The sequence below is a fragment of the Zeugodacus cucurbitae genome, chromosome 3, assembly GCF_028554725.1.
Source record: "Zeugodacus cucurbitae isolate PBARC_wt_2022May chromosome 3, idZeuCucr1.2, whole genome shotgun sequence".
Classification (NCBI taxonomy): Eukaryota; Metazoa; Arthropoda; class Insecta; order Diptera; family Tephritidae; genus Zeugodacus; species Zeugodacus cucurbitae.
In genome coordinates, this window is record NC_071668.1 from 59,847,868 (window position 1) to 59,874,259 (window position 26,392).

At 36.3% G+C, this 26,392-nt stretch overlaps 2 protein-coding genes across 2 annotated transcripts in view; one reads left to right on the top strand and one right to left on the bottom strand.

The window, feature by feature from the left end:
- The window catches only part of LOC105219684 (basement membrane-specific heparan sulfate proteoglycan core protein-like), a 48,873-nt gene extending 43,617 nt beyond the window's left edge, over positions 1-5,256 (top strand). The window contains exons 10-12 of the mRNA XM_054227616.1: positions 474-563; positions 981-1,124; positions 4,443-5,256. Of these exons, the coding sequence (XP_054083591.1) occupies positions 474-563; positions 981-1,124; positions 4,443-4,654 (446 nt within the window). The 3' untranslated portion in view covers positions 4,655-5,256. The remainder of the gene's footprint in view (positions 1-473; positions 564-980; positions 1,125-4,442) is intronic.
- Positions 5,257-14,366: 9,110 nt separating this feature from the next.
- LOC114804982 (probable cytochrome P450 6a13) lies at positions 14,367-16,184 on the bottom strand. The gene is made up of 2 exons (XM_054227384.1): positions 14,979-16,184; positions 14,367-14,868 (listed from the first exon to the last, which is right to left on the bottom strand). Exons 1-2 carry the CDS (start codon positions 16,060-16,062, stop codon positions 14,453-14,455), a joined length of 1,500 nt encoding a protein of 499 aa, XP_054083359.1. The 5' UTR covers positions 16,063-16,184; the 3' UTR covers positions 14,367-14,452.
- Between the last annotated feature and the right edge of the window lie 10,208 nt (positions 16,185-26,392).

A 26,392-nucleotide genomic window follows, 5' to 3' on the forward strand; every position in this document is an offset into this window, starting at 1 on the left:
TTAAGACATTATTGACTTAATGGACGTTGTTTGGTTAATTAGAGAATTAAAATTTAGTCAGTTCCTTTTCTTATTATTTAAATTCACCGCAAGTTTGATACCATAAATCGTATGTATTACAAGCTTAAAATTTAAATAATTTGTAACAAAAAATATTTTAAGTTTAATTCTGAATCGAAGCAATGTATTTACATAATACCCAATTGGTTATTTTTTTTATTGTTATGAGGAGGAGTGTGCGAACCTAAGCTTTAATTTCTAAAAAAATTTCTTCTTAAGTTATAAAAAATTAAAGTTGATTAATTATTATTTTTATTGCTATGCATATTTAGTTTCCAAAATTTTTCATAATCAAAAAAAAAAATCCAAAATAGAACAGTGAAACTGGAAATTATTTCTTTTTTACATTTTCTGCACGCTATTTCTTTTTTGCTCTCCTTCACACTCCTATATTATCACTCGTTTCATTGCAGACATACCGCAAACAACGACAGTAACCACAATAGCACCGACGGTGGCACTCAATACCGTGCCGGTGGTGATTGCGAAAGACAACAATAAAGGTGCGTACCAATACTTAAAACTTAGACAGATAAATATTTCAACAAACATAATTATTTTTTTTAATCTCTAAGTTGATTCGCATACTTTCCTCCTCACAACAAGCCATCAGAGAATTACTGCATCCATTTCTATTTATTATCTTTATTGATGATTCCATTGCTGTGTAATTTTGGTTGCATTCGATATTGCTCTAATTTTATCAGTGATAACTTAGTGAATTTTATGATGGTGTAGTGCTGGAGAAGTAGTATAGAAGAAATAAGCATGAAGCAGGAGACACTATAAATATATACAATAAGCTTATGATAATTGTTTTAAAAATATATATGTAATTTTATTACCTAACACAAATTTACTTTATCATTACAAAATAACAACAACAACAAATGCGATTGGTGCTTCCGTCGACAAAATAGATCAACATTTCAGCAAAAAAGTTCATCGCACAAAATCGAATGCTGCAGATATTTCATCATCTTCCATGAATAATGCTTATATTGACGCTACATCGAGCTTATGGAATTCACAAGATCATAGTACGGGGAGAGAGCAACAACAATGTGAGTATGCAAGAAGGAGATATATGTATATACATATTATATATTGGGATTAATAATTGAATCCGCAGCGAATTTGATTTCGATACGATAAAGATTTTCGATCGAAAATGTTCATGCAATTATTGAAACGTAAAACTGTTTTATCGACCTTTATCGACAAATTTGATTTTTGGCTTGTTCAAAAAAAAAAATTGAAACTGACCTTTAACCATTGTGAAATTTGTTCCAAAAAATATTTAATTCGCCTGAGACTCATTGAGAAAATTCTGTCTGGTTTTGTCCGTTATCTCTAAAATACCCATTTAAAATATAATTTAGTCCGTCATCAGTAATTGTTTACATAAAAACTTTCAAATGGCTTTACATCTTTCACATTTCCGCAACTCACTCATCAACGGATAGATTTCGACCAATTTTTGCTTTCGCGGATTTATTGATTTCGTAATTAGCGACATCTATTAGCCGCGGATAGTATTTGTCGTGTCGGTAAGTGAGTTCAATATGATCGTAAATTTTAATTGCGATACGATTTCAATGATTCCGACGTAAAATTTTTTCGATCGATTTCGATTGACTAGGCCCATTGAGTTTATTTGACTTTCAGAAACTAATACTATATTATTATTAATTATTTTAAATTTATGAAAAATTGTCCTAGATATTTTTTTATCTCCCAATTATCAAAGAAGATAATTTTGACTTTTTTAAAAGTCAGAACTGTATAACTGTACCATAAGAAACGCGATTGTCCTGATATTTAAAGTGGATGAATAAGGCATATTGGGTATATGGAACCATTTGAAGGTAGTTCAGACTATGAATGAGATAATTCAGAATAACTAATCGCTAACACATTCTATTAGTAATCACTTGTATAACTATCGATATCGATAGTTATTGATGAGGACTATTGTCAGTAGCAGTCATTGATTATTTGGCTTTTCAATTCAAACATATTTGCATTTAATCTTGGTATATTCAATTAAGATGGGATCTTTACAATTAAGTGCTTGTACATAATAGGACCCTAATTTTTACTATATATATGTTATCAGGAAAGGTTCTTAGTTACATTTATATCTATATATATAGTTTTCAATTTTTTGATAAAAATCCTGTTTTATACAACTTCGTTAAAAAAATGTCAACTTTTGCGTGGATTGAGTTTACGTTGAGACATTTTTATATTTAAGATAAATATATTTTAATTCGACATATTTAGTGCCAAAGCTGTTATGCACGATTTGAATTGAACAAAGACGTCACACTTTCATCCATGTCCATATGACAAACGTTTATGCCAATTGAGTTGTGTCAACAACGGGCACTTGTTCTCTTTAATCATCGTATCACACTCAAAACTTCAAACCACCAGTCAAACGATCTCATTTACAGCTGCTTCTGTCAACATCGCTAACAATGGAATTGCAATTCCATGCGGGTAATGTCAGGCGACACTTATATAATAAGACTGTCAAACAGAGTTATAAGTTATAGATTTCCATCGGATAAATCAAAATTATATACGTTGTGCGTATGGTGCCTTCTGCTCCGTTTGTATTTTATTTAAGGAAATGGGTTAACAGCTTATTTCCTTTCTGAATTGCATTTCTAACGCCTATCTGATTCTTGTATATTCGAACTGGCTTACCTATCAGATTATAGTAACAGCCTGCTGTCAAAGCAAGCCGGCGCACTATTTCAATATTCTAAGAATTTCTGTAAAGATAAGATAAGAATATGGAGAATTTTTTTTTATTTTTTTATTTACTTAAAAATTGTGTATTCGCTTCTTTAGTTTCCTTTATCTTCTTGTAGCTAGCTGGTATTGTGTTTTCCTCACATGTTTTATTGTAGTAGTCATCATGCAAATGCCAGATTTATTGACATTGGCGTTTATAGGCAGCTTACATTTTTTCACGTTACATCCAAGCGTCTGTAAATTGTTTTCATTCTTGTAACCCAGCGGTTGACCAGATTATGAATAATTTCACTTTCATTAATCTCCTTAATGTAATATGTATAGAGGAAACAAATATACTAAATTATTTCACACTTATTGATTGAATTCATTTAGAGGGGTTTTTATTAGAGACGTAACAAAAGTAAACCTATAGGGATATATTTTCCCGCTCCTTTGACGTTTGTAGTCAGTAATGTTTGCCATTTCATCATGGAAAGATATACGATCCAACAACGAGTCGGAATTAATAAAATTTACAACCAAAATTCGCAGTCAGTGGCCTCAACTTTAAGAGCGCTAGTCCAATTTATGGTCGTCATAATCGTCCTGTCAGATGAACAATTGAGCGTCTAATGGAAAAATTTGAATCCACAGGCACAATACAAAATGTTCCCGTACCAGTGAGACAAAGAAGTGCCCGTAGTGTCGAGAATATTGCTGCCGCTAGCGCATCAATTGAGGGCGACCCAAATCATTGTCTCGCACGTCGTTCTCAAGCGTTGGGCATCTCTGTGACGTCGTTGTGGCGAATTTTGCGAAATGATCTTGACCTACATCCTTACAAGATCAAATTGACGCAAGAACTGAAGCCGCTTTACCACCAAATCGTCGTATGTTCGTGAATTGGGCTGAACAACAACTTGAAAACGATCCGGATTTTCATCGAAAAATGGCCTTCAGCGATGAGGCTCATTTCTGGCTGAATGGCTTCGTCAATAAGCTTAATATGCGATATTGGTCAGGGAACAGTCCACACGTACTCCATGAGTCACCATTGCATCCTAAATAAAATTACTTTTTGGTGCGGTTTATGGCCTGGCGGTGTCATTGGGCCGTACTTCTTGCTTGTTGATCAAGACCGGCACGTTACTGTGTGAAAGAAACAAAAATAATATCGGCATACTTCATAGCAACATACGAGTATGTACCACCATAATTTCTGCTTATGCGGGTTTGTCACTACACTCTTTCCCACACTTTTTCGCGCTCTGTTTGGTGGATTCAATTGCAATTCACTGACAATCCTTTGGCGCTTTGTGCTAATAGCTTTGACTGCTAAAGCTATAAGTGGACTTCCGGAGCAATGAAGAGTTAGCAGTGTTTAGTTGCGCTTGAACACCGAAAATCAGCTGTTAGCAATCAGTGAATAGTCGTCAATTGAGATTTGGCACACTCTGAGTTTTATGACTCTCACTGTTACGCTTTCTTATTGTAACTCTCTGGCATTTATTTGATAATTTTTCTTTTTTTTTTTTGATATTTGATTTTCAAAAATGTTATACTCTGATTTAAAAACTGCATATTTTGGTAACAAATTAATGAAAATTAACTTTTTTCATTTCATCGACTTTTAGTTTCACCTTGTGAACTCGCAACAACGTCCAATGTACTCTGCGAGAAAAATCAAGCTGGTCAGCTGGTTTCAACTTCAATGGATCCTTCAAGCGGCTTCTCTTCCAGTCAACACCCACACCTTTATACGATTTGGTTGCTGCTTCTGGCGCCGGGTTTGCACATATTGCTCCGGAGGCGTCAACATTGCCACGCGATTCAAAACATAGCGTAGTAGCTGTAGTCGTATGTGGTTCAACAAGTGGTACATCCAAAAGTATCTGAGCGAAAGATTCTATGAATCTCAGTTGCACCAATAATGGAAAGTATTTTTAAATAGATAGAGGAAGCAAGAGGAGTCAATGCAAAGTTACCACATTTCTATGGACAAATTTATTTTGAATTGGTGGTTCGTCAGTATAAAAATTGCAGCAACAACTAGATACGATGATGAATACGTTCAAAATCAAATCAAAGGAAAATGAAGTTAAATACTTAGATATAAATATATGTCTAAGCAACGAAAGGGACCAGTAGTTCCGTAATTACCTTTTAAGAAGAACTTAAAGAGATATCATGAGGTATTATTTATTAACCCAATGGAGAGAATTTGAAAATGGAATATTTTGAATTTATTTCAAATCCTCAATATAAAAATCCTTCCCTATTATTTCCTACAGCACTAACTGGAGTGTGAGAGTGTGTAATATTATGACTGAATGGCTTTTCAACTGGCTGAATACAGCTAATCACGAGTTGTTTCATCAGAAGTTGTTGTGTTTCAGCTATGTGGGAGAGATTATGATTTTATAAGGCATCAATGGAATATGTTAAAAATAAGACGTACATTGAAATTAAGCTTTGCGTACTTTTAATATAATTATAATTTAAGTATATTTATTTAAAATTAATACCTTTGTATGCAAACATAAATTTGTTAAAGAAAATATGCACTTATTTTTATATTGAGAATAAGAAATTGAAAATATCTGAGTTTCAATTGAAGGTGAAAAGAGGTGAGTCGTATTTTTATTGCATTATTGGCTCTTCTGTAGACACAAAATATAATTTTAATCAGTGCTGCTGTAGATGTATGTCGAACTTTGCTATAAAGCTATGGAAGCTCAAAAGCTTGAAAAGCTCTCGCACAAAAGTAAATAAAAGAGAAGCTAAAAAGCTCAAGTAGCATGTCGCTATGAAATTAAAAATGTTATTCAAAAGCTGTCAGAGCTTTTTGCAAAGCGCAATTTTTTTTTATTTAATAGAGTTTATGTTTCTTGTAGTATGTACAAACTATTTTCCTTCTCCGATTATGTTAAGGATGAAATTGTGCAGAAATAACTGGTCATTTCCGAACAAAGAAATAAATTAAATAATACAATGCAACTAGTATATATTCATATAATATGAAGAATAATTGTCACCTAACCACAGGTGCTGGTAATGGCACCATTTGGCTACTACATTTGAGACTCTATTAATTTTGATAGTTAGGTTGACCCTTCCGCCTTTTTGTCTTTTGAATTTCGCGGCTATGTATAAAGCGCTTGAGAGTTCGTATCTGGCAATACTATACATCTTAGAAAGGTCTTGACATAACCTACAAAACGAATGGTTTCGAAGATTCAGAGCGGGTGAAAACGACACCATGGATAAGCCAGCCGACGGAAGACTTGTGACGACGAATACCGATCATAGAAAACATAGAGTTAGACCGGCATGTGGCAACTCGTGAAATTGCCCTGAAAATGGGAGTTAGTCACCAAACTATTTTAAACCATCTGCAGACCTTGATGTTTGGGTGCCGCATGATTTGACGCAAAAAAACATTCTGGACCGAATTAACGCCTACGATATGTTGCCATTTTTGATGCGGATGGTGACTGGCGACGAGAAATGGATCATATACGACAATATCTAGCGAAAACCGTCATGGTCGAAGGCCATGAAAATAAAGAGGGAGGCTTCTACGAGGGAGGTATTATGAATTTTCCGTCTAGATGAAAACAGATTATCGAACGAAACGGCGCATATTTGAACTAAATCCGATCACTGTAAAACTTTTTATAAAGCATTGAATAAAGTGCAAAAAAGCGGAAGGGAGATATTTGCCACCATAATAAATCCATAAAAAGATCATTCAATGTTGTGCTAAGATCGAAAACATTGTCTCTTATAAATTTATAGAGCTACTGTGTGTGGCCACTATTTTCTAATTACTAAAAATTCTTAATAGTCCAACGACTTAAACTTAAACACAGAAATCATTTCATCGTCTCAACAAGTGAGTTTGTGCAAAAACTTGTTTATACCGGGAATTCTATACACTCATAGGTCTTTGAGTTGTGTGTTTACAACACTGTTTAACGGCTGATTGCTGACAACCATCACTTCTATGTATGTACATATTCACATTAGTGTCTGCTTCTACAAGCGGGTCAACAGTAAGTTCCATCTCAAAATCTACAAGCAAGTAGTGTATGTAGCATGTTTGAATGAAAGAAAACACAACAGCAAATTTGGAAACTTTATAGCACCCCTAGCCTCTTACGTACCTGTTTGCTTACCGATCGCAGTTTGCGCTGTACCGACTTTACTTCCTATATACGTTTGTATTTAAGTTTTGTTTCCAATGAATTTGCCGAAGTTTAAGTATCAAAACCAACCGACCAACTTTGAGGTAGTCTGGCACTCGCACTAACAATGTAATAGACGCAGCTGTCACTTTGTAACCGTGAGTAGGTACGAGTATATATGTATGCCAGTGCCTCTGCTGAACTATTAAAAGTTTTAACTACGTGTGCAATTTGTCAAAGTATTCCTTGTTCTCGATACGACAATTTAAGTTCTGCAACTGTGAAAACTACTTTTGCATCTAGAATTAGTAAATTAGAATACGTGTGCATACATCTAACTAGTGGTACTGCATATATCTAAGTACCTAATATTTATAACGTCAGTATCTTCTACATCTTGCAGAGTTGTTTAGTTGTCGAAATCGGTAAAAACGTTAAAACGTTAGAAACAATAAATTTTACGGAAGAAATGACTGAAGTGAGCTGCACTCATATTTAAAATATTTAATGGGTGTGGAGTCATCCACTTTGGGGTCAAAAATAGTATCTCTGATTCGTTCACTTTACAATATAGGTATGTATACCGCATGGACCAAAGAAGATAATGGAATAAAGCTTTACACCTAACATGTAGAAGTTGAATGGAATACAGAGGGCTGCCTGTATAGGGTTTTCTGGGGAACTAAAGTCATGTCTGACTGACGCGCTTAATGTAATCCTGCCAAGTGTCTATAGACGTATTCATCCGAAAGGTAGCAGCATGTTCTGATTTAAGAAAAAAGGAACTAGGAAGATGGTTATGGACATAGCGGTATCCTGAACCAGTTCACAAACAATCTGAATAAATCGGATTATATCCCCCCAAAGTTGGATTTTAATATTGATGAGGATACCCTCTAGACGTGAATGGAGAAGGGGTCTAGTAAGAGAGGAGGATACTATCACATTCTATACCGGGTAGGTACGGGGGTATACTCCAAAGATCTAGACATATCTCTGTCCATCCGTCTACCTAATGATAATAGCATCTTCCAAGCAGAAGTACTAGACATAGCAAAGCCTGTGGCTATGAGGGAATACAGAAAGTAAAATAAGTAAATACATTGCAGGCTTTAGATTTATTTCTATGTAGTCAACAACTGCAAGAAGATTTTTGAGTCTATCCGTAATCTGGGTTCCTCGACAAAGAAACATACAGACACAGACGAGTTGGCAAAAAGAGGAGCCTCTCTAGATGAATCCGAGTCAGAAAAAATACCATGCCCATTAGGAACTATCAAGAGAGAGCTTTACGCATATTTGGAATAAATTGCTTAAAAAAGATGGAAAGCTATAAACAAATGTAAAGTAATAAAGCAGATTTGGCCAATATATGATAGGATAAAAACTAAGGACATAAAGGGTGATTTTTTAAGAGCTTGATAACTTTTAAAAAAAAAAAACGCATAAAATTTGCAAAATCTCATCGGTTCTTTATTTGAAACGTTAGATTGGTTCATGACATTTACTTTTTGAAGATAATTTCATTTAAATGTTGACCGCGGCTGCGTCTTAGGTGGTCCATTCGGAAAGTCCAATTTTGGGCAACTTTTTCGAGCATTTCGGCCGGAATAGCCCGAATTTCTTCGGAAATGTTGTCTTCCAAAGCTGGAATAGTTGCTGGCTTATTTCTGTAGACTTTAGACTTGACGTAGCCCCACAAAAAATAGTCTAAAGGCGTTAAATCGCATGATCTTGGTGGCCAACTTACGGGTCCATTTCTTGAGATGAATTGTTCTCCGAAGTTTTCCCTCAAAATGGCCATAGAATCGCGAGCTGTGTGGCATGTAGCGCCATCTTGTTGAAACCACATGTCAACCAAGTTCAGTTCTTCCATTTTTGGCAACAAAAAGTTTGTTAGCATCGAACGATAGCGATCGCCATTCACCGTAACGTTGCGTCCAACAGCATCTTTGAAAAAATACGGTCCAATGATTCCACCAGCGTACAAACCACACCAAACAGTGCATTTTTCGGGATGCATGGGCAGTTCTTGAACGGCTTCTGGTTGCTCTTCACCCCAAATGCGGCAATTTTGCTTATTTACGTAGCCATTCAACCAGAAATGAGCCTCATCGCTGAACAAAATTTGTCGATAAACACATTTCGAACCGAACACTGATTTTGGTAATAAAATTCAATGATTTGCAAGCGTTGCTCGTTAGTAAGTCTATTCATGATGAAATGTCAAAGCATACTGAGCATCTTTCTCTTTGACACCATGTCTGAAATCCCACGTGATCTGTCAAATACTAATGCATGAAAATCCTAACCTCAAAAAAATCACCCGTTATTAAATAGATCCAGGAAATGTATATACAGACTTGCAGGCACAATAACAGGGCACTGGCCATTCGGAGAACATGCGTTGAAAATGGGACTGTCCTTTAACGACATATGTCGCCGCCTGCAAACTAAAAGGGAACAAGGAAACGGGTTTTCACTTTCTTTGCGAATATCCGGCCTTATCACAAACCAGACATAGAACACTTCATATTCAACAGGCACCAAATCTTGAATGGGTGGCCACAAAAAGTATAAAGGAAATAATGGAATTGAAACGTGATAGCAGTATTACTAAGGTCTTAAAATAGTGTAACAAAATGGCGCATTTAGCGCTAATAGAGCCCGAATCTCTGGGCTGCACTTCTACCTACCAACCTTTACTAACATAACATCCAGTGGGCTTTATACTGTATATATCGGTTAATATGTGAGATATTATAGCAAAATTAAGTGAACGTTTTGTCTTGGATAGAATGTAACTATCGTGATGGAAATCTTGATTGACCGACCCATATCAAAATACATAGGAGCAACTATCGAATATCAAAATATTTTGTACTTGAAGTAATTGAAGATTTTCTGACCAGGTTTCAGTTGTGGTGAGTATTGGCAGTAAGCCATAAAGGATGCGTTAAATCATCTAAAATTAAAACTGTATATTTATACTATTTTTTTCAGTGAACTTGAAAGAAAGCTAAATATTTACATTTGTTATTACATTATTTAAAATGTGTAGCAGTGAATATAACTTTTATGGGTATGAGCGCTGAGGAAATTAATAACTGCCTACAATGCAAATATGATGGGGACGTATTATTTTGGAGTTAAATTTTCCTTGTGTAAATTTTTAGCAAACCTCTCTTACTGTCTTATTCGACTTTACGACCCTTTGCGTTATATTCTTTATTAGGGAAGTATAAAGTGCATATTCATCACCAAAAATTTACATTCTCTTTAAAAGGCAACATATTATAGCTTGCACTTGCTGCAGATCAAATTAAACTTCGTTTACAGTGCTAAGTAATTGCAATTGCACGTATATTGTTTTCATATATCACTTAATACACGCCTGTTACTTAACTGCTTATATTATTTTCCCGGAACAATTCAATGAAGGTATATATTTACACTCAAATACCTATTCAATTGGATGTGTATGCAATTACCCACATTCGAGCAATTGTTTGCAATGTTCAGTATTTCAATTATTTCATTTCGAGCACCAAATTTTCAATAGATTCATTCAACTTATCACATACATTTACCCCGCGTTTATTGGTGTACGCATTTCGCTATTATTCAAACAGAGTGCAATAAATTGAGCGCCGGTATGTCATGGCTCATCAATCGTTTCTAAACGCCAAAAAGTTAGAACAAAATGCAATTCAACGTATATGTATTCAGTATTTGCGAAATTGAAAGGTAATTTAATTGGCATCACCGCCTTCACTGCCTACATCTCTATCATCAATTCTAGCTGCATCAACATAATCATCCTGCCCGTAAACGCCACCGCTACACTCCACGCGGAAATATTTCGTACATTAACAATGCAATCAAATGCCAAAAAGCTGCGGACCGTCAATTTGGCTGATTATGTTCGCACATTCTCTCCTACACAGGCCTTTGTATGTATTAATGTCCTTTGCGAAATTTCACATGGCTTTATTGATGGTGTTTGGCGGTATGCGGCTCTGTTTCGTTATCACAGTTTTGTTAATACGAGGGCTGCTATATATATTTCTGGCCTAATAATGAAAATAGGAATATTTATCAACGAAAATGGTTTTATTGTCTTTCAAAATATTCTCCATCAAGATTTATACACTTTTGCATGCGCTCAAACCAATCTTCGAAGCACTTTTTTGAGCCTTTTTTTGAGCGATTGTCAAATTGTGCGGGATCCAACGAGAACAAACCATTTTACGGCCAGGTGTTCATGCAATATCGAATGTATGCTGGTGGGAGAAATGCATAGGCATGCCTCTATCTGAAGCTATGTTACATGGTCTTGCATTATCAGTTCACGTACGGCATCGATGTTTTCTGGCACAACGGCTGTTTTTGGACGACCTTCACGGAATTCGTCTTTGAGCGTCGGCCACGATTGAATTCGTTGTACCAGTTTTTCACAGTGCTATAGGATGGTGCTTCATAGCCATACAAAGATTTTAGTTCATCGATGCACTCTTGTCGCGATAATCCACGTCGAAAGTTGTGAAAAATGATCGCACGAAAATGTTCACGAGTTAATTCCATTTGTTAGCCGAGATGAATTTTTTAATTCCCTGTAAATAAAACAATTCACGATTAAATGACAAAACGTTCTGAGTGATGTTATGCCAAAAAATGTCAAACTATCCAATGGAAATGTCAGATTGCCTCTGGCAACACTTAGTGTTGCCTAGGCCAGAAATATACATAGCAGCCCTCGTAAGGTAAAGCGAAATGAAATGCCAGAGTAATTGACTCCATTGTGACATTAACAGTGTGGGTATTGTATGTTCAACAATACATACTTTGTTTACATACTAAAATATCTACGGCTATTATTTGTTATTTTACATGTATGAAATTTACAATTTTTTTTATTCAAAATACATTTCTAAATGACAAATTGTAGTTTGCTTAATTCTGCAAATATTTTTCTTAATAATTGAATTCAAATTCATTAATTCATTATGTAGGTCTGCTTGTATGACGGCGAAATATCAAATAAACCAGATGAGAGTAAGTGCTAAGATAAAGAATTATCAGAATAGAACTGCAGGTTGATCCATATTAAGGTTCCCCAGTTATTTAACAAAAAAAATCACAGAAAAGTCAAATTTAATGGGGATTGTTTATTATCATTCGAAAGAACATTCTTTTGTATTTATTTTATTAAAGATTATATCTTTTAAATGCTGGTCCATGCAATAAGTAAAATTTTCGATGACTCGTTCGAGCATTTCGACTGGTAACTGGTGAATGACACGCGTGATGTTTTGCTCCAACGCCTGAATCGAGGCGGTATTGTCCGTCATAGACTTTAAGCGGCAATACCAGTGCAACCCATGAAAAATAAGGCGATTATTTCGAAGTTTAGAATAAGATATATTTTCAGCTACCTTTCAAAGGTTTTCTTTACAAAAATATTGAAAAATAACGAAGCTATATGCTGTCTTCGGAGTTGCCAAAAAAAAAAAAAAGTTTCCAAACTGCTGAAATGATTCCAGCCAAATAAGTTGCTGAAACAAAAAAATTCAAAAAGGTTATTAAAGTTATATATAATTTCTATACAATGACCTACGATTTTTGAAAAAATATCAAAAATTGACAAAATGGCGTAGTTCTGAAAAAAAAAATCAAAAACTAGTCAAGATACGGCATTACCCCTTGCACTTTATAAATTATCGAATGAGCAAAAAATTTTTTGAAAATGTTAGCCCCTTAAGCTTTACATATCCCCACTCGAAAATGTCTAACGGTGTAATATCACACGATCTTGGTGGCTCCAAAACATTAAATTATCTGCCCAACAATAAATCCATTGATTGAAGCCGTGGTGGGAAGTGGTGTTGAAAACAAATTCAGCCATCAAATAGTCGGTTAACATAGTGCACACGAATCTCTTCAGGTTGCTGGGTCTCAAGATGGGTGGTGGTTTTGCGATGAGCGAAGCACGCAAAAGGCATTCATATATTTAGGAAGATGTTAAAGTGACATTAATAGTGCGAAGCAACTCAACTATTTAGTATCAGCGTGTGCGTGTGAGATTTCCGTCAAGCGTAAATTAAAACTATTGCGAGTATTTCTATTTGATTATATTTATTTTTTATGATTTTATTACCCCGTACTCAAGTTTTAATATAGTTTAATTATGTGGTTGTTATTAATACTGTCACTATTACTATGGGTGTACTTGTTTTTGCTGTGGTTCAGTTTTAATAAAGTCTCATATACCTTTTGTGGTTATGCAATTAAAATGCCAGCGGTTTATAATGGTAAATATTAACAAATGTGTTTATGCATAATATTTAAATGAGATAATTACTTATATGCCGCGCAACGCGAATACTTTGTTAGAGCTTTAATGAAGTATATGAGAAATATAAAGTAAAAAGGTTGCATATGTTATAAATACCATGTAAGGGAATTTACTCATATATATATATAGTGTATGGCAGCTGTATTAATTTTCGTGACCAAGCTACATTATATCCATTAACTCAACTAATAAATAAATATCTCACATATTAACAAATATATACGTTATAAAGTACAGCGAAAATTTTAAAATCCTAATATTAAGTACATGGGAGCTAGGTGAGTTACGACCCAATTTCACCCATTTCTGCCACAGAAACACATTATTGAAAAAAAAAGATTTTATATGAGCTTTTTTTTAAATACTATAGAGATTTATCGATATATTCGATAAAAATGTCTACTTTGGCTTTGTACGATATCTGGGACCTTGCTAACTTTTAGTCCGATTATGACAATTTTTGAAAGAGTGATTTCACACCTAGAATATAGTATTCGTGTTAAGTTTTGTTCCGGTATCTTTTTATCTGTATTACCAATCCTCTCATGGTGCCACGGAGTATACATATGTACCAAGTTTCTTTAGATATCTCATTCAAGTATCGTTTGTACGGACAGACGGATGGATGGACGCACGGATAGACACACAGCCGGATTTGAACTCTTTTCGTCATCCTGATTAAGCAGTGAGAGTAAATTAAAAACATAGAAGGAATAGCAGACCATTTAAATTCAAAAGATATTTTGTTTATGAAGCTTCAGGAATTGCATGTTAATAATTTCAAATACACAAAGAGATAACTGAAATATCAGAACTAATCGAATTGGTATTAATGAAATATTTTCGAGCTAAAATCTAATATATTTTATTCTAAGCTATTTAAATTAATCAAATTGTTAGTGAATAATTGGAAACTTCGGCAAATCGCACAACACGGTAGATATCCTCTAAAATTTCCTTAGCAAATAAGTAAAAGTCCAACATTTTTCAACGATAATTATACAATACATGCTATGTCAATTGATTCCATCAAAAGATATGTGGTAAACAATATATTGAAATATTGTGTGAAGAATACCAACAAAAAGTATTTATTTTATCCTCACAGCTTCTCTGCCTTCAGCCACACTTCGGTCTGTGGTACAAGCACTGTAGTACGTTTGGAAATCTCTAATTCGGTTGGTGTCTGCTCCGGTAAGCTGAAGCGATAAGATTTGAGCAAAGTTATCAAACCAACACGCACTTGCATACGTCCGAAGCGTAGGCCAATACAGTTACGTGGTCCATCACCGAAACCGAGGAAAGCTTGTGGATGACGTTTTTCCACTTCTTCCGGATCAAAGCGCTCTGGGCGGAATTCTTCTGGATTATCATAGATTTCCGGATCATAATGTATCTCTTTAGCGGGTATGTAGATGTGTGTGCCCTTCTTGAGAGTGATATCTGTATCGGGTATTTTGAAATCATCAGTGGCGATACGTGTGAGAGCAGCGAGTACTGGATATTTACGGAGAGTCTCTGAAAACAAAATAAAGAAGTAAAGTGATAATGAAGTAACAAAATTAAAGTATAAGCACAACACCTGAACACCTGAATTCAATGACAAATGCTTCCGGTCATCAGCTTACCTGTTATAACCTGGTCTAAATATGTCATCTCCATCATTCCTTCATAGGTCAACTCGCCATTATGCTTCTCCAAAACACTCAAAATTTCCGCTCTCAACTTCTCTTGTATTCGTGAATTCTTCGCTAACTCAAATAGCCCAAAGGTTATATTACTGGAGCTGGTCTCAAAGCCAGCCGCAAAAAATACGAACACCTGTGAGGCAACCTCATCAAAACTCATTGCAGGTACGCCTTTCACGTCTTTGGTATTTTTCAACTCAATTAACATATTGAGGAAATCATTACGCTGAATATTCTGCTCTTCACGCAGCCGCACTGTGTCACGTACAAGCTGCACTATGAAATCGTCAATTTCTTTAGCATATTCTTTGTAATTGAATAATTTCATAAATTCAAATACAACCGGATATGTAAGCATAAATGTACGTAGACGTATAGAGAGATAATTTGGATAGAAAATACGGCGGCCTATGCGGCGAAATTCCACATTTGGATCCTTTAAGCTATTACACTCAACACCGAAGGCACAATGACCAATCACATCGGTTGTAAAACGTCCCATCACATCGTGTATTTGTACATGACCACTTGGCGTCTTAGCCATATGAGCACTGAAAGCCTCTTCCAATTGACGTGCCACTACTACTACCGTGGAAAACATAAACTTCATTTTCGCCGACGTGAAGGTCGGTGTAAGCTTCGTGCGCAAAGGACGCCACTTCTCACCATGCAGACTGAAAAGATTATTTCTGACACCGCTGCCAATCTTCCGTTGTACAAAGCGATTCGTAAATTTGTGGAAATCTTTAATTAGTATAGACTTAACCAAGTCTAAATCCAAAACAACAGCAATAGGTTGTGTGAAAATGTATGTGCCGACTAAATTTGCCTTACCACGAAACTCCCTATACACTTCGTGAAAGAGTTCCGCCTTATGTATACTCTTTATGCGGAAAAAGTTGCCAAAAATAAAATTCATTTTCAGCTGCGGCACTCCAAGCAGCTGCCAATATTGATATTTGTAGCGTAGATAGGTGATCAGTAGTAAGAACAGTGTCAAGCAAATAACTTGAAAGATATCCATCTTATTATAACAATCGCTAAATACGGCTAAATTAAGTCAATTCAATGATTACTTCGTTGTAAGTTCCACTACGGTTCGCTTTTAAGAAATTACTAAAATCTTGCCTGGCGGCAGGGAACGCTTTTTATGACAAATTTGCTCTAAATGCAAGTGCAAATTCAAAATCAGATATACAGTTGCATATCTAGTTATTCTGTGTTTGCTATTTTATGTATACTTGCATTTAAGAATGTTAGTTCAGATAAGTAAATTATTCATAATTAAATATTTATTAAAGATGTTCTAAGGTTCACGAAACTATATCTACGTAAATAATAATAACTGACCCAGTAAACTGTAAACGTGAAAATGTTATCAGTAACATTCATATGAAGATAACTGAAGATTTATGTATTTTTATCATACCTACATTTGTATGTATATTTATACACTCTCGATACAACATTGTTGCAAAGATTATAATAGTTTTGTTCACATAATCTTTGTGTTAAAACTAAATGAGTTAGTTATAGGGTTATATATACCAAAGTGATCAGGGTAATGAATAGAGTTGAAGCAGAGAGATATAACTTGAGTAAAAAATTTGAAATTTTAGTGGCAACAAGTATTCCTTGGCACCATAAGAAGGTTGATATTTTAAATGGACCACTGTTTAAAAATGGGCCAAATCGGTTCTCAACCACATAGATTATCCTTATACCAGAATTTTGAAGTCATTTGGACATTTTTTATGACAGACTCTTTCAAGGGCCTATGTATGTATGTGATTGGCGTTGCAACCGTTTAGCCGGTTATAGCCGAATCGACGATAGTGCGCCACCTGTCTCTCTCCTTCGCAGTTCGGCGCCAGTTGGAGATCCCAAGTGTAACCAGGTCGCTCTCCACCTGGTCCCTCCAACGGAGTGGAGGCCTTCCCCTTCCTCGGCTTCCTCCGGCGGGTACTGCATCGAACACTTTCAGGGCTGGAGTGTTTTCGTCCATTCGGACAACATGACCTAGCCAGCGTAGCCGCTGTCTTTTTATTCGCTGAACTATGTCAATGTCGTCGTATACTTTCGTAGATTTTTCATTGGGGGGTGTTTTTATGTGGTGGGTCCCAAACCCTACGCACAACCGCATAAGCGGGCTTCGCCTTCTCACTTTAGCTCGCCTTCAAACGGATGTCTGTTGGCTACCCAGAGGATACTTGGTCTAAAACCGGAAGTAGTGAGCTGCTTGAACCATGTGGAGAAGAATCGTTTCTGGCCACTCCCAAGTGAGTGACAATCAAAAACTTTCCTCACTTGCGTGAACTTCTACACATGATCCCATCCTCCTGAACTTCTACACATGATCCCATCCTCCGAACTTCTACACATGATCCCATCCTCCTTCAAGGGCCTATACCCAGATTAATTTGTCTCTCTATGTAATACCAAACGGTCGAACAAGTAATTAAGGTTAAAAAAAAAAACAAAAATTTTGTAAATTACGATTTGTTTCTAAACATATGTACGGAGTTTCTATTTACCTCGATACACTTCTCTCTGCGATGTTCTTACTTCTTTAAGCTATCTAATAATCAGTTTACTAAATTGCTTTCGTAAAGGCGAAAGTAGTTATGAGCCGGTCTGTTATCACCTTTTCGGCTCCTTCTTTGGAGCATATGCGCCGGATGTGGTTCACTAGTTTCACTGTTCCTTGTTCCTTTGATCAACATTTTAGTAAGTATTGTCTAGGCGAAACTCTCAGAATAGAAAATTTTTATATTTTCTTTCATTAATACAGCGCTTCTAAATAAGAGCATTATCCGGCCTATTTGCGGTCATTGTAATCATATTTTTTATCATGCATGCACAGCACACAGACAATTCTAATCGTAACTATTTTAGGCTTAACCGGTAATCCCGTTAATTGCTGGTCGTATAATAATAAAACTACATTATAAATAAGATTTATGGTCCTCTTAACATTGGCAACGGCGAATACCGCAGACGACGGAACATTGAGCTATACGATTTATACGACGACATTGACATAGTTCATCGAATAAAAAGACAGCGTCTGCGCTGGCTAGGTCATGTCGTACGAATGGATGAAAACACTCCAGCTCTGAAAGTGTTCGATGAAGTACCCGCTGGAGGAAGCCGCGGAATTGGACGACCTCCATTCCAATGGAAAGACCAAGTGGAAAGTGACCTGAAGTCACTTGGTGTTTCCAGTTGGCGCCACAAAGCAAAAACGTGGAATGAGTGGCGCGCTCTGGTGTATTCGGCTATAATCACTTAAAGCGGTTCCTACGCCAAATATATATATGTACATATAGGGGGATGGGATCATATGTAGAAGTTCACGCAAGTGAGGAAAGTTTCTGATTGCCATTCACTTGGGAGTGGTCAGGAACGATTCTTTTACATATGACTCAAGCAGCTCACGACTTCCGGTTTTAGACCAAGTATCCCCTGGGTAGCCAACAGACATCCATTTGAAGGCGAGCTAAAGTGAGAAGGCGAAGCCCGCTTCTGCGAAGAACCTCGGAAGAGAAACCCCCTTTTGATGACGACCCCTGCAAAAGTACTAAGGATCATTATTTGAGGGCATGCACCTGGAGTGTCCGGACCCTTAATTGGGAAGGTGTCTCTGCCCAGCTGGTTGATGTCCTCATACAACTAAAGGCTGACATCACCGCCGTCCTAGAAGTGCGATGGACGGGCCAAGGACGGAAGAAGGTGGGTCCTTGTGACATCTACTACAGCGGCCATATAAAGGAACGCAAATTTGGTGTTGGATTTGTGGTGGGAGAGAGACTCCGTCGCCGAGTCCTGGCATTCACCCCGGTGGATGAACGTCTTGCCACAATCCGCATCAAAGCGAGGTTCTTCAACATATCGCTGATTTGAGCCCACGCCCCAACGGAAGAGAAGGACGATGTGACCAAAGATGCTTTCTATGAGCGTCTAGAATGCACTTATGAGTGCTGCCCCCGCCACGATGTCAAAATCGTGCTTGGCGATTTTAACGCCAGGGTGGGTAAAGAAGGTGTCTTTGGCACAACAGTCGGAAAATTCAGCCTCCATGACGAAACATCGCCAAACGGCCTGAAGCTGACCGACTTCGCTGGGGCCCGAAATATGGTCGTCTGTAGTACCAGATTCCAGCATAAAAAAATTCATCAAGCAACGTGGCTGTCCCCTGATCGAAACACGCGCAATCAAATCGATCACGGATCATTATCATGTAGGGACCGAGGAGGTAATCTGGTAACGGATGTCCAGAGCATACTGGGATTATGGAGGGAACACTTCTTCGACCTGCTGAATGGCAGTGAAAGTACAACACCAGGAGTTGGCGAACCCGATCCTCCAATCGATGACGATGGAATAGATATTCCATTACCCGACCATGAAGAAATCTTAATACCAATTACCCGCTTGAAGAACAACAAAGCGGCGGGGGCCGATGGACTACCGGCCGAGCTGTTCAAATCAGCTTCTTTGCAAAATATGGTCGGAAGAAAGCATGCCCGACGATTGGAATCTCAGTGTGCTCTGCCCAATCCATAAAAAGGGAGACCCCTCAATCTGCGCCAATTACCGTGGTATAAGTCTCCTCAATATCGCATATAAGGTCTTGTCGAGCGTATTGTGTGAAAAACTAAAGAATATAAACACTTTTAATGCCTTCCGGCGCAGGAGTTAAAAAAAGGCCGTTTATACCTTTTCTCAATTAAAGCGCTGATTTACCATACAAAATATAAATTTCATATTTCTACATTAACTTTTAATCGAATACATATCGAGTTGAAAATGCAATCCAACTCTGTGTGTTATTGTTCTCGCTGTAAATTTGGCTGTATTTATTGATGAAATAGCAGTAATGCGGTGTATTTCGCTGCTGGAAATAATGGTCGTCGTTATTGATAAAATATCAATCAGCTGATGAAATTTACTAACTTCTTATGAATAACAAAAACAAATATGTATAACAGCTGATCGTTTATAGAGTAGCCGGCAGTGCGAAACTGATTTCTCAATTGTAGTCTGAATGTGTTAAATTAATTTGGCTGTGCGAAAAGGCTGTTAGGCTGTTTGCCATAATAAACTGAAATGTATTTGATAAAACACCTAACATTTCTCAACTTTGTAGGTAACTTAGAACTTGTTGTATATACGAATAAATGAAAATACAATGTGTGAATTTGAACGTTGACTTTGACTGAGATTTATAATTATTTGATGAACACAAACACATTTTATTGCTTTATGATATCAATACGAATCTTGAGGTGTGTTAGAACAGTGTAATACTGCAACACTATGAGTGTCTTTTATTGTAGAAAACATACTATTATATTTGTTTGGCTGGTAGTTTTTATTTCTGTGAGTTTTTTTAATTTATTTATCATAGTACATATTTGTTTATTCATTACTGTATTTACGGCTTTTTATCATATTGTATACATGGTGACTTTTTATGATTTCTGCTGTTGGATAAACAAATGCCAATTTGTAAGTAAAATATAAAAACATGTATACCCCTTGGATTAAAACACCAAAATGATTATATCTTTTAAGAAGTGAAATTTATCGCTTTGAATGTATTTCTATTTTGCTTATGAGTATATTGCATTAAAAAAATTAAATTAAAATATTGTACATTTGAACTCTTTTTAGCAAAACACACTATCATCTGAAAAGGACAAATAATAACAACTACAGAAGTATGGGTGAAAGGCTTTTTAATCTTGTAGAGCCTGGAATAACAATCTTCTCAGATTTTCCGCTGACTTGTTCGCTCAGAAACATTGATCGGAATGTGTTCTGAATAAATCGGTTTGAAACAGTGGGGTCTTTCTTCATTTCTATGATTATTTTGGTCTCTTGGCGCGCTCTCTAGTTCACTATTTTTATACTCTCGCAACAAAAGTTGCTACGAGAGTATTATAGTTTTGTTCACATAACGGTTGTTTGTAACACCTAAAACTAAAAGAGTTAGATATAGAGTAATATATAACAAAGTGATCAGGATGACGAGTAGATTTGAAATCCTGATGTCTGTCCGTCTGTCCGTCTGTGCAAGCTGTAACTTGAGTAAAAATTAAGATATCTTGACGAAACTTGGCACAAATATTCCTTGGCACCATAAGAAGATCAAGTTCGAAAATGGGCAGAATCGGACCATTGCCGCGCCCACAAAATGACGAAAACCAAAAACACATAAAGTGTCATAACTAAGCCATAAATAAAGTTATGAAATTTGGAACATAGGCTCGTATTAGGGAGGGGCACATTTGAATGTAATTTTTTTGGAAAAGTGGGCGTGACCCCGCCTCCAAATAGGTTTTTTGGATATATCTTGCAAACCAATGAAGCTATGTAAACCAAACTTTCTACAGCCGTTTCTTTTAGCCGTTTTCTTATACAGTCCAAAAATGAAAGAAATCGGATAATAACCACGCCCACCTCCCATACAAACGTTAGGTTGAAAATTACTGAAAGTGCGTTAACTCACTAACGAAAAACGTCAGAAACACCAAATTTTACATAAGAAATGGCAGAAGGAAGCTGCACTGAGATTTTTTTACAAAATGGATAATGCGCGGGGCGTCGCCCACTTATGGGTCAAAAACCATATCTCAGGAATTATTCGACCGATTTCAATGAAATTCGGTATATAACACTTTCTTGACACCCTGAATATAACGGGGTGGAATATGGGCGAAATCGGTTCACAACTATGTCTACTTCCCATATAACTCAATTTTGAATTCTTTTGATTCGTTCACTTTATAATACATATATATAATAATTATAGGTTTTTCAAAAATACGGTGAGCGTTATTCCGCATATTTTGGTTAAATTTCTTCAATAAATTGCGAGAGTATAAAATGTGCGGTTGCACCCGAATTTCGCCTTTCCTTACTTGTTCTATTTGTTTTTTATCACTTTTTGAATTGTGGTTTTTCTCCTGGAATATTTTTCTGTGATTTTCCCTTACCATTGTCCAATTAAATGTTCCTGACCAATCAATTTTCAAAAGTCAAAGATTATTACAGCAAATTTGGCATTTAACTAAAAAAATCTTATAAGTATTAAACACTTTATTGAGATTAACTTGATGAAATTTAACTTTTCTTTTTTATTTACTAATATCTATACAAATTACGGCAAAACTAATACGGCTGTGTAAGTTGACGTTGAGCAACACCAAAAGCTCCGTCAATATTGGGAAGGACCTCTCTGAGCCGTTCGCTACCAAACGAGGTTTCAGACAAGGTAACTCACTATCGTGCGACTTCTTTTACTTGATACTGGGGAAAATAATACGAACTGCAGAGCTAAACAGATTTATTATTAGATTGATCAACAATTTTTTATAAGAGTGTACAGCTACTGGCGTACGCTGATGATATTGATATCATCGGAAGCAACAACCGGGCCGTTTGTTCTGCTTTTTCCTGCATGGATAAGGAGGCGAAGCGAATGGGTCTGGAGGTGAATGAGGACAAGACGAAATATCTCCTGTCATCAAGCAAACAGTCGGCGCACTCGCATCTTGGCTCCCACGTCACTGTTGACAGTCATAACATCGAAGTTGTGTTCAGCGAATAAAAAGACAGCGGCTACGCTGGCTAGGTCATGTTGTCCGAATGGACGAAAACACTCCAGCTCTGAAAGTGTTCGATGCAGTACCCGCCGGATGAAGCCGAGGAATGGGAAGGCCTCCACTCCGTTGGAGTGACCAGGTGGAGAGCGACCTGGTTACACTTGGAATCTCCAACTGGCGCCGAACGGTGAAGGAAAGGGAGGAGTGGCGCGCTCTCATCGATTCGGCTATAAACGGCTAAACGGTTGAACGCCAATCACATACATATTCAAGTAATTCATCGGCTGCTGGTATGTGAATGCATAATCTGTGTATTTGGCATGGATACCAATAAATAATTAAAAACAACAAAACATTTGCAAGGGGACAAATTTGGTGTCGATTAGGGACAAAAATTGAAATATGAATGTACTGATATTTAGTAAAGGCACTTAAGTGAAGCCATTAGTTAAGAAATATAGTTTGTATCGAGCAGACAATATTTTATAGTAGATATGTATCTAAACTAAGAGCTTTTTATATTAAAATAATTTTAGATTTATCTGTTAAAAAGATATAATATTAATTATCTTCAATATTGATATTTTTTCAAAAACAAAACTTAAATTTTTTTAGTAAAAATAAATTTTTAATATTTTCTAATGGAAAAAATCCTTAGAAAATAATAAATTGTCTACATTAACTTTAAGCATAAATTCTGCCGTGGTAACAGCTCATGCAAAAGCATACAGTGCATATCAAAAGTATATGCATAATTAAGATAATGCAGAGCCAAAAAAGGCAACACAACCAAATTATGGGCACAACGAAAGAATAAAGGCAACATGAGAGCAAAAACCTAAATTTACACGCATATGCTTGAAATTGCCCCAAAACCGATGGGAAATTTAAAAATGGGAATTTTTAAATGTGAGTGCATGTTCGCAAAAGTTGCAAGTTGCATGCATATTTATGTGACTTTTATTGTTGCAGCTTTTAAAAAGTTCTCAAACACTACGTACTACTATGACACTTACAAACTCATATAAGTAAAGCATATACATGAAACCACAATAAAAGCTGACTTGCTTAGAGAGAACCCAGTAGCGACTTTACTTAAATCAACACTTGTTTTCATTAAATTCTATATTCTGAAAAGTATTCCCATCTTTTCTTTCTAAAGTTTTTTTTCTCGTCATCGTTTCGAAGATTAATATGATATTTGGGAAAGTCGAACAGTCGCAGCATAAACGGTAAAATATTAAAATTTGTATTTATATATCGATATTGATATCGTCGTGTTTATATGCTCCTCCAAGCAAATTTGTTAACAATTCAAATAACGGAAGGGACAGTTGTAGAAAACAGTGGTAAAAACATAAACTGAAAAAGGAAATGAATGAAAGGAAACATACTCATGCCCGTACATGCTTATGAATACAGTTTGCAAATGAAAAGGGCAAAGCTAAACTTGAGTATGTGGCAGTCACTAGCTGCTGATTCAGCTAAAAACTAAGAATAATAAATAAAAAGTAAAGAGAGGCTAAGTTCGAGCAAACCGAACATTTTGTACTCTCTCAATTTATTGATGGAATTTTATTAAAAGAACACACTATTTGACCCATATATTCGGCATAAAGTCCAATAGAATAATCAAAATCAATAATCTAAGCAACTTTGTGGCGAGAGTAAAATAATAGTGAATACTTGCAGTAGTTCTCCAGTTTATTAGCTACATATAAAAAGAACTATTGGTTAGTACCATAGTGAGCTAGTGAAGTTGCAAGTCAATATCTGCCTTTCGCAGAAAAGAAAAAAGGTAACTAACTAAAAGCTATAGTATAATAATATGATTTGTAAGATAACCTTAGCCTTAATATATATTTATAAACGAAAACGCTTATGCGTAGATATTTTGCAACTGGGTAATGGTAAAGCTTTGCATAACATTAGAGTAGCATTTTTCTTGTTTTCACTAATGTATTTATATTATTTTTAAGCCGCTAAAAGAGGCATTTAAGTTGAGTAAGCTGCTTAGTGGAAAACATTGCGGCTACTTATTCTCTCAGCCATAGCGTAAGTGATTTTCTATTTCACGATTTACTGTTGTACTTTTGCACATATTACACAGGAAGGTATTTCACTAGATTAAATTGCAACATTTAGACGTAAATTGTTCAATGTTGTCTACTTAGCATAATAATTTTGTACACAAAATATTTTAAATTCTAGCAGAAGTTGTAAATGTTGCGTATACGCCATATAGCACATTCTATCATTATAATATTAATGATTTCATAATAATATACATAATTTATAGCTAAGATTCAGTTTAAAAAAATAAAACTAAATTTACTCTGCGAATATTTAAAGCATTCAATTAAATACAATAAAATTACTTAAAGTTCCTATTCTTACAAAAGCTTCCTGTCACATCCTAGTATTCTATATAGTTAAATTTACAAAACAACCCAGATGCCTGCAAGCATCAAGTCATTAATTTTGCTTTACCGGTCATTTAGTAAATTCTTTTTCAAATCTATGTAGCGCAATCCACGTCAGAAGTAAGTAACGCAGAAAGCTAACAACAACAAAATAAAGAAAAGAAAACATTATTGGTTGAGTATTCAAATATATGGCACCATTTGACTACTCGCTGTTTTGAATGAATGGGTGTGACGGAGCGTTGACATTTAGCACTTTAGTTTTCTTTGCGGCAATTAATCTAAATTTCAAGCTTAAATGGTGTGCAATGTCATCAACATTCCATAAGCAGTTCCAGCTAACAGGTTTTATATAAAAAGGGGGGTACTAGAGAGGACTTGCAATCGTTTACTCTGTTTATTGCCTGACGAAACATCATTAGTGACGCTATTATGGTTATTATATATATGAAAATATATATTTGGCGCAGGAACCGCTTTAAGCGATTATAGCCGAATCCACCAGAGCGCGCAACTCGTTCCTTCCTTTTTGCTTTTTGGCGCCAACTGGAAACACCAAGTGAAGCCAGGTCACTTTGCACTTGGTCTTTCCACCGGAGTGGAGGTCGTCCTCTTCCGCGGCTTCCTCCAGCGGGTACTGCATCGAATACTTTCAGAGCTGGAGTGTTTTCTTTCATCCGTACAACATGACCTAGCCAGCGTAGCCGCTGTCTTTTTATTCGATGAACTATGTCAATGTCGTCGTATAAATCGTACAGCTCATCGTTCCATCGTCTGCGGTATTCGCCGTTGCCAATGTTTAGAGGACCATAAATCTTGCGCAAAACCTTTCTCTCAAAAACCCCAAGAGTCGTCTCATCGGATGTTGTCATCGTCCACGCTTCAGCGCCATAAATCAGGACGGGAGTAATGAGCGACATATAGAGTTTGATTTTGGTTCGTCGAGAGAGGACTTTACTTTTCAATTGCCTACTCAGTCCTAAGTAGCACCTGTTGGCAAGAGTGATTCTGCGTTAATGCTGGTTTCCAGATAAACGAAATTATCTACAACTTCAAAGTTATGACTGTCAACAGTGACGTGGTAGCCAAGACGCGAGTGCGCTGACTGTTTGTTTGATGACAGGAGATATTTCGTCTTGTCCTCATTCACCACCAGACCCATACGCTTCGCTTCTTTATCTAGTCTGGAAAACGCAGAACAAACGGCGCGGTTGTTGCTTCCGATGATATCGATATCATCGGCATACGCCAGGAGCTGTACACTCTTGTAGACGATTGTACCTTCTCTATTTAGCTCTGCAGCTCGTATTATTTTTTCCAG

What these genes read in the sequence shown, in the direction of transcription:
- LOC114804982 (XM_054227384.1), bottom strand. Translation starts at nt 16,062, where the DNA reads ATGGATATCTTTCAAGTTATTTGCTTGACACTGTTCTTACTACTGATC. An exon ending in TTTAGACCAGGTTATAACAG is followed by an intron (nt 14,869 to 14,978) that starts GTAAGCTGATGA and finishes TTTTGTTTTCAG; the next exon opens with AGACTCTCCGTAAATATCCA.